General features: G+C 40.6%; 1 protein-coding gene across 3 annotated transcripts in view; it reads left to right on the top strand.

The window, feature by feature from the left end:
• LOC138028403 (protein turtle homolog B-like) overlaps nucleotides 1–18700 on the top strand; it is a 23459-nt gene extending 4759 nt beyond the window's left edge. The window contains exons 4-13 of one of the 3 annotated variants that reach the window (XM_068875936.1): nucleotides 240–304; nucleotides 1043–1396; nucleotides 7763–8050; nucleotides 8375–8647; nucleotides 9252–9518; nucleotides 9621–9941; nucleotides 11237–11536; nucleotides 11652–11786; nucleotides 11948–11996; nucleotides 16234–18700. In XM_068875936.1, coding sequence (XP_068732037.1) covers nucleotides 253–304; nucleotides 1043–1396; nucleotides 7763–8050; nucleotides 8375–8647; nucleotides 9252–9518; nucleotides 9621–9941; nucleotides 11237–11536; nucleotides 11652–11786; nucleotides 11948–11996; nucleotides 16234–18340 — 4146 coding nt within the window. In that variant the 5' untranslated portion in view covers nucleotides 240–252 and the 3' untranslated portion in view covers nucleotides 18341–18700. Of the gene's footprint in view, nucleotides 1–239; nucleotides 305–514; nucleotides 630–1042; nucleotides 1397–6897; nucleotides 7109–7762; nucleotides 8051–8374; nucleotides 8648–9251; nucleotides 9519–9620; nucleotides 9942–11236; nucleotides 11537–11651; nucleotides 11787–11947; nucleotides 11997–16233 lie in introns of those variants that run through there. The other 2 variants (XM_068875935.1, XM_068875937.1) reach the window with 2 other exon arrangements.

Here is an 18700-nt window from a genome sequence, read left to right as displayed (position 1 = left end):
TGGCTCATACGTGACCCATTGTAAGAGGATTGTTGTCTAAGTTGCCATTCTCGTCGATATTTATGTCCATTTCGGCGGCGTATGTTGGAGTTAACGTTACGCGTTTTTCGAGTGTTATTTTCGCAACCATGAGTAAAAGGCCGTTAGACATATGATGTAACTCTCCGAGATGTAAAGAAGGAAATAATAGAAGAACGCTTCCCGATTAACCGGCAAGTTTTTTTCCTGCGATATTTTAGAGTACACTGTGCCATGTCGTGGTTTATCTTCTGGATGTGTTGCTTTTGCACTTCATTTCAACGAGGTAAGCTTGGAGCTGTTGCTCAGTTATTTTCCCTTTATTTTTGAGATAATCTAAGATATTTATGCGTAAATTAAGTGACCTTCCAAACGCTTCTTCGCAAAAATCAAACACAACAAATTGATCACATTTCTGATCCTAATATCAGGCGTCCAATACTTTCTTGGAATTGCTGAATTAAAACCAAACATGCACTAAACAAAAGCTTTTCAATATAATTTAACTAAAATGAGATACTCACTTTTGGTCAAATTAGTAGCAAGCCTAGTCGTGAGTTTACGGGCTTTCGATTGGAATTTTTATGTATCTAAAAGCCACTTGTCGTATTGTAAGTTTCCTGGAGTTCGCTAGCCGTGCGCGCTTTGTGATCATTATACACATCGCTATCGCCGAATCTGACGTCGACGTGAAATTTCCTGATTTCGAAGCGTTTGTTATAATACTTTAGCCTGGACAACGCTAACGAATTAATTTGAATGTTGCCTTTTATATATTTGCCCGCTGAGTTTTCCGGCGTCACCATATTTCTATCTTTGTTCGCTTCGAAACGTCTCTCCTCTTCCACAATGTTACTGCTGGGTAACTATGGCAGTCATAAACGCCACAAAGCGCCCAAGAAACGATCGTATCTTTAATGAAACAATAAGACGACCATGTGCAATGCAGCAATCTTTTTCAAAAAGCGAGCGTTTGCATGAATCTGAAATGTGTGATTAACTTGCCATTTCCGTTTCATTGTAGGTTCAACGCAAGGATCCGACCCAGGCGGAGGAAGACTCCCTCCTTTAGAAATCAAAGTAAGGCTTGGATCAGATGCCATTTTACAGTGTGATGCTGTGAAGCCCGGGCAAGACTCCCAGCTTTTGGAATGGAGAAGGAACGGTTCAAAGAGTGCAGTTTTTATGAAGTTTATGGAGTTCACACCTATTATCGATCCACGTTACTCGCGTCGCCTACATATGATTAATAGTTCAGCGATATTACTTTCTAGTGCCAAGGAAAGCGATGCAGGAATTTATCGCTGTAGGACGATGCAATCGGGTGCGGAAAGCTCAATTATCACGCACGGAAGATGGATAGTTGTGAAAGTGACTGGTAAGTCTATTTGTTGTTGATTTCGCGCACGCGATTTGAAACCGACATTACTGGTTCGCGTGCGAAACCAAACATCGAGAGCACGCCTCAGAATAAAACAAATCAGTTAGCAATTTTTTTTTTCGATTTCCAACAGTCAAATTTGGATCTGTCTAAATTTTAATTAACAGCACTTTAGAATTAGAATTTTATCGTGTGTTGTTGAAAAATTAGTTTCTCATTAATATCATTTGGATCCAGTTGAAAGCGATACATAGAATTATCAATATGACGAATATCCCGCAAGGTGAGTGTAAAATCTTCTCATTACGCGCTCTTAATTGAACTAAATTGGTTATACCAGTCACGTATGAATAATTTTGCCCTGCTGTGAACATTTTTGGTTTACAAAAAAGAAAATTTGGACCTATTGTTTTTCTTTGTGATCGCCTTTGTGTTTTCGTGTTTTAACTACAACGTCACCTTTGCCCAATGGGGTCTCTTTGTTTAACGCTGTAAAAAGCTTTCACAGACTGCCTCTGTGCACGCATAGAATTGCGGGATATAAATAAGATAACTCTTGCAATCGCTGCGCTTAACAACATTACACGTAAAAGCCCTCTGCCCACCTCCTCTGAATCGATCGCATTGCCTAAAATTGATCACCTTGTTGTTTTGATAACAGGGGTTTAATTAAATGTCCATTTTTCGAAAATTAAGGAAACGTAGAAAGCAATCAACTTTTAATAACAAAATGAATTTGAGAATATCACTTGAAGTACAGCTGATGCTGCTTTCTTGATTTGAATTCTTTACAGGAAACGTATTTTGTTCAAACTTTTAATCAAAACCCAGGTTCAAAAGCTTCGAATGTTAGATACCAGCAGTCGTTTCAGCGATATCAGTGATGACAGAGATACTCACTTTTTAAAGCGATATGACAAATTCTAATGCTTCAACATTGGCCGTGGGATGCTTTCGCGTTCAAGTTCTTTACGAACCGGATATTTCCTAATGTACGGGTTTTTTTGTAGACAGTCCGCTAATCCTTGGTAATTAAAATCTGCGTACTGCTTATTATAATGCGGGCATCAAATTGTTAAGGCTTATTTACAAAGTTACACCGCTGAAACAACTCTCACTTCCTACACAAGTTCTGAAAACGTAGAGCAGCGTTCACACAAACCCAAAATCCCAAAGATTGAAATTTGAAAAGTTCACCCACTTTGTCTGCTATTTACTACAGGAAGAAATTTTCTCGGGAAGGTTTTAATTATCATCTCTCTATTGTTAACGTTTTCACGCTTTCTTAACAGATCAGGTATCTTCAGTAACATCAGCCTTCTCTGAGGGTCAATAAGTGATTTGTTTTTTCGTTGTTCAGTCAGTCCGTCAGGACGTCTTGCGATAAATTTGCAATGAAACCTGGCTTTGATTCCTAAAAGTAAATATTCAATCGTTTGCTTGGAAAGTAGGCGTAGAAAATTACAAGTAGCTTTCAGCAAACATTCTGAACTGTACAATATCGCATGTTAATAGAACTCCTATGAATAGGTAAATGACTTCGGTAAAGAAAGTTTTCTTTGAAGTCTTTAATATTCCTGCAAAACCACAAAAGAAAGATCCGCCAATGAATTTACTGTTTTGCCCCCAGGGGAAAGTTTATCCTTGCAAGTGTCCATAAATTAATTCATTTCCCATGTTTGTTAAAGTTTTACTCATTGTTGACCTGATTCAGTTGCTTGCTTTTCCTTGTCAAATCTGAAGAATTTTTCTCTGTGTGTATTAGCCGAGGTTTGGCTTTCGTGCCATTGTCCCCGCCCTTTCCTTTCTCAACCTCGATATCCTTTGATCAATCAGATATGAGTCTTGAAGCAATCTTTCAACAAGGACGCAAGAGAAAAACGCGGCACTGGAACAAGAGTTCATTCGAAAAGCTAGCGCAGGAAACAGAAATGTCCATTTTAAGATTCAATTATGTTTCTGTTTGTTTAAACAAAAAGCAAACCGGACGACATCTTTTTTTCTTTACAAACGAACACGCCATTGAAATCACTATGCCAACAAAGCTTGTAAATTTGCTCAGAAAGTTATTATCCGTCAAGTTTGAGGGACAAATTTAAGAAAAGAAAACAATGATTCCTGGGAGGTCGTTTGGCCTCACCTCCCTGTACAAGGTAAATCTTTTATTATTTGAAAGCCTTGGCGGTGTTTTGTTTTAACTGTCAACAGAAGTACACGCATAGGAAAAGCACAAGCTTTGCTTATTTACACTCTGGTCATAATTACCCTGGGTGCCAGAGGAATTTCTTTCAAAGGTTCGAGAGAACACAACACGATTGGTCACAAAAACACGTTTCGCTCAGCTGTCGATCATGGCAAACGTTTTCAAAATGTTGTATTTCCAAATTTTAAATCAACTACAAGTACAATTTCCCAACTGCGTTGTTCCGGGGTTGTTGCAGGTGCCCGTATTGTAGGTGTAACGTTACGCTTATTTGCTGCTTTGCTGAAAACTGAATTGATAAATATGATAAAAAATCGCCAACGTAATGGGTACATTAGGCGTGCAGCCTATAACAGAGCATCTCGATTTAACCGGCTAGCAAACGAATTTATGACGTTTAGCCTGGGTTGACAAATTTTAGTTTTGACAGTAATTTATTGTTTCTGTGCCTTGCTTTAATTTCTAAAATCAATTAATTGTTTGAGGAACACTACTCATGGTAAGAGTCCGATTCCGGTTTTAAGAGAGGTTGCAAAGGGATAACAGCCTCGATGTGAGGATGTCTATTCCGAATTCTTTGCTCCTCCTAAAATATTCTTGCGTGGTGGTCTTAAAAATTGAAAGGAGTTTGCTAAGTGAAATAAAGCCCTAGACTCAGTTTGCCAATTACCGCTAAGATATAGGAATAAGAATAAATAATGGCTGTTTTGCTGTGAGAAGAATAATGCGTTTCAGCGGACCGAACCGCTGCTATAATATTATTTTTGAAAAAATTAACTTGCCAGACAAGCAATTTAGGAATAATGTGTAGACGCATCTTCTATGGACTTCAAAACAGACAAATAATGTGTCTGGTGGTTATTGTCTTGGTGATAATGCTCGTCCTCAAAGCCCGCTTTTCTTTTCACCAAGTGCAAGGTGATCAGCTTAATGCAATGCGTTTGCGCTTGGTTTCAAATTTTCCTTGTGGGAAAGGAGGGCTCGCGCCGGTCCGTCTTCTGCCTTTCACTCTAGTGCCTGAATGTTAATGCTTTTCTTTGTTCTTTGTCTTTGCACTGTCGTAGGAATGGATCCCTTACTTAACCTTAACATTAGTCCAATTTAGTCTTTATATTTTGATTACTTGTGTAGATAGTACTTTTGGTAGTTGCTAGACCGAATTGCAGCCTTGTGAGAAAGCCCTCTCGACTCACATCATCACGTTTTATTACTTGTACATTCCACCGGCGGCTCTTTTATACTTTTATGTGGTCTTTGATTTTTCTCTCCACGAGTTTTATTGCCATTTCATTTTTCTTGCTTCCGTAATTTTGCTGGCTTTCTGTTGCAAACACTTTTTTCTTGACTTGAACAGTTTTCTTTTCTGTACACACTAAATCTCACCTTTGCTTTATATTTATAAAATTCAGTGCGTCGTTTCGTCGTCTTTTGGTCGCCATCTTGAATAGGCTATTTCCGAGTTCGTGTCTGCCTCCTCTTCAAAGCGAGTCTAAGTGAAAGAACTTCGCACTGAGACTCTTTTTGAACAGGAGGCAGACTGGCCTATTGTAGGGAAAGCGGCAAAGCAATAGGTCTTTTTCGATATATTAAAATTCAGCTTGAAAGAGAGGTTCTGAGGACAAAGACAAAGGAAAGTGGATGATATGAAAATATTTTTCCCGTTCATTCCAAGGTGTTTCTATTATTTTTGTCCTCACTGCCTCACTTTCAAGCTGAATATTTGATATTTTGAAAATGGCCTATTCAAAGTGACACCCAAAGCCGAAAAGACGCTTTAACTAAAAACTTCCATTACTTTTTAATATCTTGTATAACCTTTCAACTTGTCTCTTTCTTGCACTGTCAGTCCTAGTCCCTCCTTTCTTCGTAAAGAAACCGCTGGACAAAGTAACTGCTAACGAAAGCGATTCTTTATTCTTGCACTGCTTGGTTGGGGGTGCACCAAAAGCGGAAGTGGATTGGTTCAAACTCGGGGGCGACATCCCATTAGAGCGGGCTTCCATCTCTAACGGAAATCAAGTCCTTTCAATAACGTCTGTTGTACCTGAAGACAGTGGTCGTTACCAGTGCTCCTCGTTAAATTCTGCTGGGAACCTTAATCACGTGTTTGAAGTTACCATCGCTCGTAGGTAACGATTCTTTAACACTCAATTAAAAATTCTTCTTTGCATCTTCAATTTAACAATAGATCACTGTTATTTTTTAAAAATTTCGCGTTGGTTGGTTTTCGGGAAAGGCGGCTCCAGCAGAAAAATCTTACTTATTTTTTTCTTTTCCGTTTCCAAGATTATTTTAATTGGATTTGAACAATACTAGTTTATCTCTCTATATATCACAACATTACAAGAAGGTTAAGAGGTGTTGAGTTGTGTATTGCTTCATTCTTTGGTTCTGTAGAATATACTATTCAATCAATCAATCTCTATTGATACCAATATAAATAACATACGGTATATATAGGTAATTCATATATAATTCAATACGAGCTTCCCGGAATAACCACGAGGGCCAAAGAAGTCAGGCAGCCATAAGTTTGATTTTATGATTAGGTCATAGTTGACGGTAATTTATCCTCCTTTTCAAGAAAAGTCGTTTCCATGTCCTTAAAGGTTTATGACATCTTGCAATTATTTTCTTGTGATGTGAAACTCGTTACCCAGCCGGAGTGCACATGTGTGTTATCTTATTTATCGATGACAGGTGCTGATCAAGTCGACTCCTGAGTCGTCAACTTCTCCAATTGCATTTGTATTGTTACCAAGGTCACCGTAGAAAGTAGTACAAAACATACGAATATTGCCGGTCGAAACTTTGGTTCCTTTACAATATGCTTAATGCTTCTTTTTTTCTCACGCGCAGACTTAAAAAATTGACACCGAGATGTCTAATAATAATTATTGTAAACCCTTCCGAAACATATTTGACCCTTGTTCTTCTTCATTCCGGAGTATAAAATTCATTAATCTCAATAACACGTCTAGAATAAAGATTGGATTAGATAATCCATTCAAAGATTAATTTTTAGAGTTTAAGAGTCACCAAGTTAATTCAGCGAAGCTTATGTATGTTGCAAAAGAATTGGAAAATATTGTTGCTATACAGTCAAGATCATGTATGCTCTTTTGAAATAGTCTCTTGAGTCCTTACACATCTACGGTGCCGACGAAAAAGGTGTCGTGCTGCCGTGAAAGGATATCCTCAATGAGTTACATCTTTTGATTGGTCCGTCGAGACAGATTAGAAACACTCTTTAAGAATGTATTTGTCATTGACACACTAGACAAAGACTATTACAATTGCTACTTGATAAGAGTTTTGTATTTCGCTTTTGCGTTCGTTCTGGATCTTCAATCAGTGTGATACTTCTCTGCACGTCACATTCGAAGTATGATTCTGCTGTAGAGAAACGTCAGCGACTTTGTTTAGAATGTGGTTAACATTAGTTGGAAGGAAACAAACTTCGTGGTTGCTTGTGATTCTCCTAATTCTGGGGGCGTCGTCGCAAGGTAACAGCTGAGATCGTCTTTCTAGGCAAATTGTCATTCTCTCTACCTTAGTGTTTTGTTGAGTTCTTAACTTTTGTTATCAAGTGATAAGATCTGTTGCTGAGCTCCTGGTCCAATGTATGATTTAATCTTTTCACCAAAGGCCGTTTCAAATTCCAGTCAAGTGCCTTTTTTAAGTTTCCACCTTCAGCGAAAGCAAATAACTTTCGCACAGTGTAGCCAGTTGCTTCTGCTATATTTTGCACTCGAGTTCGATTGAGAGGTGAAAATCCAACACAATCAACGGGGATTGTTGATGTTTCCTCGTGAACTGAATACTTTTGTTGCTGCCTCGGTATATGCAAGTGTAATTTTGTAATAATACGTCTAATTTTAGAAACAAGGGCGGATTGACCAAAATATCAACCAGTTTGGGGAAGGGTTGATTTGTATCTCTTCTCGGTTTTAGCTAGATAACAAACGGGTATACATTAGCACACTTTTAAAATATTTTTTCTCTCACAACTCGCTCAATGTCTTGTCACTAGCAAGACCTGACTCCAGCGGCACGTACTTAAGTGATAGATAAACTATGAGCCATACGACGTTGGGTAGCCTGTGTCTGCGCAAGCCTTTCGCAACTTGCCTTTATTATGTGTTTTCTTTTGTTTTTAGGCAAAGCTGGATTGCCATCTCGTCGGAAAACAGTGGTAGAGAAATATCCTGCAGCGTTAGATTGCCAAACAGATAGAGACTTACCCACTGGAAAAGTCATTTACGATTGGACGAAAGATGGTAGTGACGCTACAACCAGTGATCGGGCAACAATCATAGCATCCGGGGCATTATTTATCAAGCCCACGCACCGAACAGACAATGGTGTGTACCAGTGCACCGCTAAAACGGTCGACTCAAACGGCCTGGTGTCTTATGCTGGAGCCAAAACCTTTTTGGATGTACAATGTAAGTTTTATCAATTTTTGTTTTCTATCACTGGTCTTCCAACTTTATCCTCATGAGCACTTCAGCTATCACCTCGTTCGCGCATTTCAAAAGTTGTACTGTATAATAAGCTGTTAATCTCAACCCAACCATTGTAAACTAGTAAAAGTATGGAGAAAAATTTTCACCCCAGAGACATATTCTGTCGGACGTGGTTACTGTTTGGTTCCACTGTTGGTTTTTGCCTCCTTGGAACAGAAAAATGAAAAGAATGCAAATAGGAAGAGTTAAGGAAATGGAAGAAAAGACCTGCTTACTATTTCACTGCTTTCAAATCTATTTTAGATGCTCCTGAGATTCAAAACATGCCAGCAGTGTTGGCAGTTGCAGAGGGCTCCGATGCCCGTTTACCTTGCGTTTCTGTCGCGAATCCGGCCACAGAATTCACAAACTGGACAAAGCACGGTGAAGACGTGCGATCAGCAAGGTTCGCCGTGCTCGAAAAAGGCTCTTTGTTGATTCAAGACGTGCGGCGGACAGACGCCGGAGAGTACGCTTGTACACCGTATAATAAAGTTGGTGCAGGAATTACCGAGATCACAAGACTCGTTTTGAAGGGTAGGCTCTTTAGAATTCATTGCCTTTTCGGAGTCAGTATGTACCCAAATCAATCCCTGATTTTGATCAAAACTCTAGAACGCGCCCCGAAAGCTGTCTCGTGAAGGAGGTAATCCTCTCACTTGGGCACACGCACACGCACACGCACACGCACACGCACACTTAATCCAGAAATGCTTTTTATGAGATGCATCACGAACTGTCCCTGTTCTATTCTAAACACCCTCTACACAAGTGGTGTAAAGATTTGACATGTCCTAAGTAAGGATGATCTCAAAAGCTTATGTTTACCTGACCAGTAGAGGTCGTAGAGTCGAACCTCGGCTTTTCTGGTGGCAAGGGAATGTTAAGCTGATTACACGGGTCAGGGGACATTTGGTAGGGCTCATTATGGATCATTATAATACAGAAGGTGCATCTCATTATCGCGCAATCCCAGACAAATCTCTTCTTCTAGTTGTCGTTTCCCTTCTTCAAAGAAAAGACAATTTCTTTTTTGTGCTCACATCTGGCGCCGCCGTTTTGGTACATCGGTTTACCGGAGTGTTGTTCTTTCCCCTTTGTATTATATTTTGAGTAAATTCTTGTGCTTTTTTTTTCTTAGATGTTCCGAGGTTTATTGTTGCTCCACCGAGCATAATGACTTTAAGAGTGAATGATGATGTGACATTACTTTGCGAAGCCCTCTCAGAGTCTCCAGTTACAATGTCATGGGAACGTGAGGGTGTGCCTCTTCCAGCAGGCCGTGCGATTGCAAAAAGCGGAAAGTTAACCATTAAAGGAATACAGAAGGGTGACTATGGTGTTTATACGTGTGTCGCAAGCTCCGATGATGGAAAAGCGAGCCACTCAACGACTCTAGCTGTTATATGTAAGTGGAATTTTTTGAGGGACATCCCGTAGCAAAGTACACGTTAGCTTTTGCCTGATCATTGCGCAATACCTGAATCAAGATGTTGCCCATTTCTTTCAGCTACTCCAAGCAAGCCCAGTATAATTAGCGTACTCTTCAACGATTCCACGGCAGTGTTAAGATGGCGGCCTGGGTACGATGGAGGCTATCCTCAACATATGGAAGTCTGGTATCGCCTTTCTTCAGATGACGACTACGATTGGTTGCAGTCGCCTTATCTTTCAGCGAGTGTGACGTCATACAGGATTTCAGACCTCCAGACAAGGCAGCCCTATTTATTCAGCATCAGAGGAATCAACCGGGAAGGAGCTGGATATTTTAGCGATATGGTGGAAGCAAAAGCATTTAAGACAGAAGTAAACCGCGACCCTGAGAAATCAGGTAATACGATATTATTTAATGTTTGTTATAAACTGTACAGAATATCGTGTGTCTGTTTGGTTAATGAGAAATGCATATAAAGGTTAGAGAGTGCAATAGACTGAGGTTACCGAATGCAACACGGAAGTTGCTTTGCAAACACAGCGATAGAGTAATTTTGTGGATTATCTGATTAATAAAAAATTGTATGAAAATGTTCGTTTCTTTTGGGATTAAAGCGGCGGCTACAAGAGCGATTTTTTTCAAATTTTGTCACGTCGCCTGCGCGCCAGGGTGGCTACACTTGGGACAAATTTTGGTGATAAATTGAAGGCCGCGCGAATCGTATACTTCAAGAGACCTGGGCACTATAAACAAACATTCCTCCTTTAATTTCATTGGCTGAATGTTCTTTAGTCGTGTCGCAAGCGCGGGCAAAAAGTTGCAGGGTGGCTACACAGGCAACTATCTCTGCGATTTTGTCGCGAAAGTTTCAACTCTGGCGACTTTTTTCTTGCGATTTTTCAGCTGTCGCATCGCCAGTGCAAGGGTGACTACATTTGCGATTTTCATCTCGCGCTGGCGACGCGACAAAATTTGAAAAAATCGCATCACCGGTGCGAGCAAAAAATTGCTCATGTAGCCGCGGCTTTATGGTCAGTTGCGATGGTTTGAAAGTTTCCAAAATTGAGGAAACTCAAAACATCACCCCTGTCCGTAAATCACGAAATGTACGAGCACGTTCTTGACACGTTCTTACGGTTTCCTAGACTTCATAAACGTAGATCAGCATTTCAAGTATCGTTTATCGAGGGACTGGTTATGAAACATTGAAGCCTTCAAAAGCAAGAACAATGTTGTCACAATCGATGTTGAATTAACCGTGAAAGTGCACAATCTTTTGTTTTCGCTTTGCATGGGTTCGCAAATTAGTTGCACTTAGTTTAATCGAGAGATTTGATTGGTTATCTTCTCGAAAAAAGGTGTGTTTTGTGCACCTTCGAGGCCAAAAATACAGACCAAACATGAAACAAACAGCTTTGTCGAGGTTCATAACCATCTCCATGAATAAACTATGGTTGAAGATACTGCATTGTGCCTTACTAAGCGCATACTGTTTGATTTCATTGCCAGAGCTGATCCTTCTTTGGTTGAATCTAAAGCCACTTTTCTTCTTTCTTTCCTAAATTTTTGCGAGCCATCATTTTTGGGGACTCTCAACTGCTACTTTCATCACTAATCCTTATTATGAAACAAATCTGACTGCTCAAAAGATCCCTAATAAATATATTATTTTATTATTGTTTTTTCTACAGATTTTCCCTTAGCCCCAGAAAACGTTATCGTGAATATCACAAAGGATGGTTACTACGTCTCATGGAAATACACGGATGTTCCCGGACGACCCCCTTTAGAAAAATTTATTGTGGAATACAGAGAAGGCAATCACTCTTCAACATGGTTTCCGGCAAATGACGCTGTACCAGCGGAACGCAGGATCTACTTGTTCTCAGCGGAAAGGGCCGAAGCGGACAAGTCGTATGACTTCCGTGTGTTTTCCTATGGCGCCAATGAACACAGCAATGCCGCTTATGTGACCATGAGATACGAAATCGGTGAGTGACTAAGGCAGCTTTTACGTTTGGTCTGTAAATCACAAACCTCAATGGGAAATTTTGAGATTACTTTTTTCTCTAAGTCTGGTGGTCTTTTTTTTCCCTTTTTTACCAGCTTCTCCGGTTTTCAGCACACACTCGGACGGCAGTGACATAATTCCAATCGTCGGTGGAGTACTGGGAACCATATTTGGTGTTTTGTTGATAGTCTTGATTTATTTCTGTTGCTTTCGCAAGAAGAAAAGAGACAGTAAGTCACATTCGTTGATTTGGAAGAACTTGGGAGGATTTTTTTAAAAAGCTGAACAATCCAGTCTTAAAACTTTTCAATTGCATCAGTTCTGCGAATTGAGGTGTTTTTACTGTGTTACATCGTCACCTTTAAATCCGTTTTATTGCCCTTTATTTCAGAATTAACCATCAATTCCGGGAGCAAGAAAGTTCAGTTTGTTTTCTCTGGGTAAGTTGATTTCTTGCGCTGCTACAGGCGAATCTTTGCCGACGTCATTGTTTACAGGTTATCTCATTAACATGCGAGTTTGCTGACAAAATGCATCATGCTATCTACAAATTCTCTTAAAAACGTAAAAGAAGTTGTTAAACTTTGTTAGATCTCCATTTGTAAGCCTTATACCTTTGATAAAGATAGCCTGTTCCAGGCTCTCAGATAGTGGAGGCGAGGGAAAGAGAACGAGCAAAAGAAATCGAGCGGGGTCTGGAAAGGCTACATAATAAAGAGCCAGTTATTACCCATTAAAAACGGATATGATTTTGCGTGGCAAAATCGCTAATCATTCCTTGCATTCTTTGTAACATTTCGAATATTCAAAGCGTCATGAATCAGAGATTATCTGGTAAATTTGCCCTCAAAGTTTCGGAGAGAGCTCATTATGCAATGCACTGTCAACATTCAGTACTGTTTTTTTGGCTGATATATTGGAAAACGATGGCCCAATGCTAATAGCGCAAAAAAGATGTAAAGAAAGATTCCCCTATTGTTTAGACCGTTTTATTCACGTCCTTGCACACAGAAAAGGTTGTGCATAAGGCCAGAACCAACGTTTCTAGTTTGGCCAATCAAAACACACTCGGGCAACGAATTGAACCAATCAGAACGCTTGGTAAATACATGCATATAGAGAGGATTAACGCGGGAAAAAATCAGCTGGCACATGCTGTCTTACGGGCATTTTTCATCAGTGGCATATGTTTTGTGCACTGCTGACTTAACTTGAAAAATGGTTGGCGGAAGTCCTCGGCGGAAGTCCTCAAACTAGGAAAAAGAAATCAAGAATGGCGGCGGCCGTGAGTTCAGGAACCTTGCCAATTGTAGACCCAAATTTCTGCAAGTAAACTAAGCGTAATTTTGTTCTGCCCTCAAAAATCATCGTTGTACAGGGATTTTCTGCCTCCATATAACCAGCCGCTAACTCAACAACATTGCAGAATAGATAAGGGAGAGGAAAATGATAATGTTTAAATGAAAACAAGGTTTCGTATGCCCATCTTTAAAATATAGCACTTTTTAAGTGCAACCGTAAATAAATTTCTTATTTATCATTATTCATTTCTATCGTTAATTATCTTCGAAAGAAAATTCCACATCCTCCATATTCTTAGTTACGCGCTACCCATTCTGGTCTCATTTACTCTGTGTATTTTTAGTTGAAATAAGGCTGTTTCGTATTTTGAAGTTGTTGTGCCAGACAGCACGCTGAAGTGCATCTCCTTTCATCCCAAGCCGGGCCCATAATAAATGTTCTTCCCAATGAAGCCACAGGCAGCCAAGCAATAATGATTACAGATCATAAGTAAATTAAGGAATGCCTTGTCATAATTTCTGTTTTTTTTTTTTCTTGCCTTTAATTTTCAACTTAGCTGGTTTTAAAAGTAGTTTTAGATTGTTGCTTATTTAAAATTTGAGTCCTATAATTTATGCTGATTCGCCTTGAAACATATACGTCGATCGCTAGCCTTCATAAGTGTTGACAGGTGCTTCGGAGAAATTGCCGGAATTGCTCTAAATATAAACTTCGTTAGCCATTCTTTTATTTCGACAGATCAGTAGTTGAGAGTGGTCTCTAAAGTGTAGAGTAGTTCGGCTTCATGATATAAAGTTTTTTTTAAAAAAAAAAAAAAAAGGAGAACCATTTAGAAATCATTAAATCGATCCAGTGATTACCAAATGTCAAACGTGATGTATACATTCTGAAAGTGAAAGATATCGGAGATCAAATTTCAACGGTTGATTGGTTTCAGTCTAACACCACTGTGAGGAGATCAAAATGGGGACGTGGTGGAGGTTTGTATCGATGTTATTCGTGTCTTGAAAAAGTGTTCCATGCCAAATGTTTTTTTCGGCGATTTAAGATAATGATGTGATAATCAAGTCTAAGTTTATTTAATCGATGCACAGTAGTTGCGATACTGTTTCCAATGTGGCAGTATAGCTTATGGATTTTTAAAGTGTCTTGCTCTCCCCAATCGCTGCTCTTACTTCCGTCGTGTTTTTTTTTATAAATATTTTGCTCGAATTTCGATGAAAAGTAAGTGAAACGTCATCACACAACGATAGAATTTAACATTTGGGGTTTCTGGAGCTTCTCCAAATTCAGTGATCTAATTTACTATATCGCATAACAAGATAGTTGTAATTCTAAATGAAGAAGCAAGTTCTGCTTGCATTTGTTTATTACCATTTCGCATATCCACGCGAAATTCGTGATTCTGTTGATTATTTCTTTATTACCAGACCCCAGGCGGCAATAAGGCCGGTTGGTAATCAACTGGTTTCTGGAATGGGGATATTCCCATGTAATAACTCGTTTTTTGCCGAGGAGTGTGTTTAGTACCTCCGCAGCAAAGTATATTCGCTCCATGTTCCAAGTTACTGACATTTCAAGTGTCATGTGAAAGAAAGTCATTATGGCATACTAGCGATAGCAGTTCTGCCTACATTTCTTATGTTTCGTTTTCTGATCGCTGTGTTTCGTGGATTTTTGCTTGGCGGCTGATACCACCAAACATCAGCAAACAATCGGTGATGACAAAATCCCCAAAGAGAGCTCTTCACTCTGAACTCCAGGGTAGTTTAAAAAGGGAATAACATTTAGGGGAGCAATTTTTATAATCGTGGTACTAATTTTTGTCTTCAATAGCTTGTCTGAATTTTATCGTCAATATTTGGAAAAAAAAGGACATCGTTGCCTAGGCAGTGGTACAGAGGAAAACTTGCAATACAATTCGTGACTTGATGTCACGTACTTAGAATTTTGTGAATTTTTTTGTTTGTTTTCATTAGGATAAAATTAACTGATATGGCTTATCCAAATGATGTCTCATCGCTATGTCGATATGTCACCAACTGGCATGGCCTTCATACTTAAATTAATGAGATCAAACCAAATGTTAGGGAGTTTGAGCGAAGAAGACGAACACTACAAAACAATTAGTTAAATGAGCAGAAACAATAGGGAGCTTAAACACGCGTGTTTTTGAGAGGCGGACGGCAACCGGAAGAGAAATTTTCGCTTGCCAGCGCAGTGGTGTCTCCCAGATTTTTATACTAATCATCTCTAATGGGGAAAAGATCTTAGCAATTTAAATGTGATTGTGTGTAAACAAATTAAAAGGAAAAACAGCTCACTTCCGGTTGCCGTCCGCGTCTCAAAAACGTATCACAATTCCCTTGACGTTGAGATAGCTCTGTTTTGATTGGCTTTTACAACAGTGAGCGTGCTGAATCTCCCAAGGGAGGTGTTCTATAAATAAATCTACTCGGGAAAGGGTTGACTCCGAGGCCAAGTATGGGAGATAGGGGCTCCTCTTAATGAGCTCCTGGTTCTACTAATTTTGCGATTACCCCAGTAATCCAAGTCGCCCGGCATGGAAAGTGTGTATCAACATTCCGAAAATAAAATTGGTGAGAACGCTGCGGATATTAATTAAGAGAGAACATTATCATCAGTTTCTCACGTCGTTGTAAGGGCGAGGACGACATAGAAATGTATAAAATTGTAAAACGCACATACGGGGCGTGCAGACCTATTATTTGTGGCGTTCTTAATGCCGACGTCGTCGTAACTGGATTGGTACGAGCGGTTTTTGACGTGAAGATAAGAATAAAGGATTCACCCGCCTGCAAAGCAGGTATTAGGTAAACGTCTTGGATAGCGAGACCAATAGAGACCTGAGGCGAGTAAAAAAAAATTGCACTCAGTCGGGTGAGAAGAGGACAGTATGAAATGGTATTGAGGGAAGGGGAAGGGGAAGGGGAGGTTTTTAATCTCCTCTCCTCCCCTTCCCCCGCCCCGCGTTCCAATCCAGTACCGGCTGTGTGCTTTCAAAATGGCGGCCCGTTACGACAACAAGCGTGCGCCTCCCAAAAAATGGCCGCTCTGCAGGCGAAGGATTCACTGTTGCGTGTTTATGTTGTAGTCAAAATCTTACGTTCTTGTTTTGCAAGTGTATTAAAAAAGAGTGCTGCGCGCGCATGTAGCGCGATTGTCATGAGGTCATACATGAACTCCTAACCCAACTTATGCTGTTATTGCTTTCTGGCATTGTTGAGTCAATTAATACATTCCAGACATGAACATTTTTTTGTACGATTTGAATAACATTATAGCGTAATTGTTTGTAGAAATTACATGTTTGTCGCCTTTCGGGCATTAACAATAGTCTTATTTGCTTTTAAGCTCTGAGGCAACGGAACCAGAAGAATCAGAAGAGGATTTTCTTGATGCCGAGATCAAACTGCGACCCGAATCTGTACGATTTGTTCCGGATATCAGCGACACCAATGATCCATACAACAAGTACGCGAAGATGAGAAAAGAAGAAGACTTTATGTTAACGGGTCATGACGGACGCTACGGCGGAGATATGTTGCGTTATAGTAACCTGCTAAACAGCACATCACCTTCTCACTCACCGGAAGTTTCTTCAGTAGATTCTGAGAAAGTTCGTTTCTTTGGCGATTTTGAAACTCGCGATGGACAGTCTGCTTGGTACGACTGTACGCTCTCTAAGCCCGCATCCCGTGAGGTACGGGATTCTTTCGATCAGTTTTGCAAAGCTGACATCGGGTCGAAGGACTCGATTCACAGGTCACCCACTGAAATCAACGGTAGAAAGGTTTCGCGTGAACAAGTAGGATGCAAGGCCGTACCTAGATTTGGTTCGAATATGAGCCTTCCGGAGGGAAAAGCAACCAGTGGATATTTTCAAAACCCACGCTTCACGCCTATAAAGGAGGAAAGTCCGCGAGAACGGGATACCCCTCGAGGTAACGGAACCTTGGGACGTAGACAGCCGCACCATTGGTCGACTCCAGCGGTTTTCAGCAAACGACAGGATACAAATAACAACAGCGATGGTAAAGGATCCGATTCCGACTCGGGGGACTCATCGAGACGAGGGCGGACGAGGCGGCATCGGCCTCATTCGTTGTACGAAGGCAAGCTACGGCCCATTTCGGAGCAGGATTCGGATCCGAAGGTGCGTTGCACGTGCGACGCAGAGGAGGAGTCGGATGATTATTCTAACTATCCAACTCTGAAGCTTGGGGAAGAAAGAACAGTTCCCGCTACAGAATCTTCCTCATACCTTCATCTCGATAAATCAGACACATTGAGGCGTTCCTTTACTGATCAGCGGAAAGAATGGAAAGAACCACCTCTCGGTAAACCTTACGACTCACATCGCAATTCGAATGCAGTCGATACAGACTCGGAAAACACCGTCTCTCCTGCAATTTCCTTAGCATCGCTTTCAGAAACGGAGAGTGACAGAGAGATTGCCCGAAAACGTTACGACAGGAAGCCGAGTGAGGCAACAAATAATGCTGTTGCTTCGGCCGTGCCTCGGGCGGTTACAAAATTGAAGTCAATAGAGTCAGAGTCTTCATCAGATGAACGTGGAGGGCAACGGAGTCGAGATCGATCACGAAAATACTCTCCACCTGTTTATAAGGATAAAAAGCCTCCTTCAGTCACAGACTTGAACTTAAATCCCATGGAACGAGTTGACACTATGGAACAGCTGAAAGTCTGCGATCCGTTCTTCCAGGAAAAAAATCGTGTATCGCGCTCATCCTCAAATGCATCCAGTGGGATTGGCTCGGTTCCAGTATCCTCCAGCGAAACAAATAGTATCGACTCACCTCGAGGGGTCCGATCTCGATTAAGTTCTCGAACATCCCTCGATCGTGCCTCGAGTGGATATGCCTCTCCTCGGGAGAGTTTTTCCAATTCCACTCTTCGACCTGTGCATCTTGCAGTTTCGGCTCGTTCATCAGTTTCGAGCGATCGAACTTCAACCGACCGCACTTCGAGCGGTTATGCGTCCTCGCGGGATAGCTACGAGAATCCCGATCGTTTGCGGCCGGAGGATTATTCAAAAGCTCATGCACAAATGCGATTGAGTGGGAGAGGAAGACGATCGGACGAACCGTACCAGTTAGATCCGTCATCGAGCGAAGTGGATGATCTAGAGACTGAGGGATCATCATACAATCCAAAAGTGTTTGAAGAAATAATGGCACTGCAACAGGAAATGGGAGTAAATTTAGACGGGAGTGATTCAAGTAGAGAAAGCTTAAAGGAAATGGAAAAACTTACAAACTCCGAGCTACTAAAATATGCACCAAGAATGTCGCCAACAAAGTATAAATTAGATTTATACAGTGACGAGGAGAAAGACCAGCGTTGTACGAAGTTGATGGCAGAGTACAAGACGAACAAGAGTCTTCAGGATGTCAAAGCCAGACCCGGAAGCCAGATCTATAGATCATGGGACCTTTGATTAAGTGTAAATATTTGTGTTAAATTTATGCTTCGCACCATTTTTCTGTTGGACTAGTAACTAATTACCATCTCGGATCATCTACGTGAAAAAGAACGTAACATAGGTATTTCCGAAAAATACCACAACAGTAAAAGGGGCCACACAATTAATAGTTGTGCAAATTAGCATTACATCTCTAAATGTAGACCAGACACCTTCAGTTCTTGTAACCCTAACCCTGACGGTTTTCACAAATCTGTTCAAATATAGAAGAGGCCATAATACCACGAACGCCCTCAGAAGGGAACCTCTCCTATTTTGCCCTTTTCCGCCTTAATTTCTTACATTGCGAGTATATATATAATAAAAAGTAAACGC

This window comes from Montipora capricornis, chromosome 13 (genome assembly GCF_036669925.1).
Source record: "Montipora capricornis isolate CH-2021 chromosome 13, ASM3666992v2, whole genome shotgun sequence".
Classification (NCBI taxonomy): domain Eukaryota; kingdom Metazoa; phylum Cnidaria; class Anthozoa; order Scleractinia; family Acroporidae; genus Montipora; species Montipora capricornis.
The sequence above is the reverse complement of the archived record's forward strand: the minus strand, read 5'-3'. Positions and strand labels throughout refer to the sequence as shown.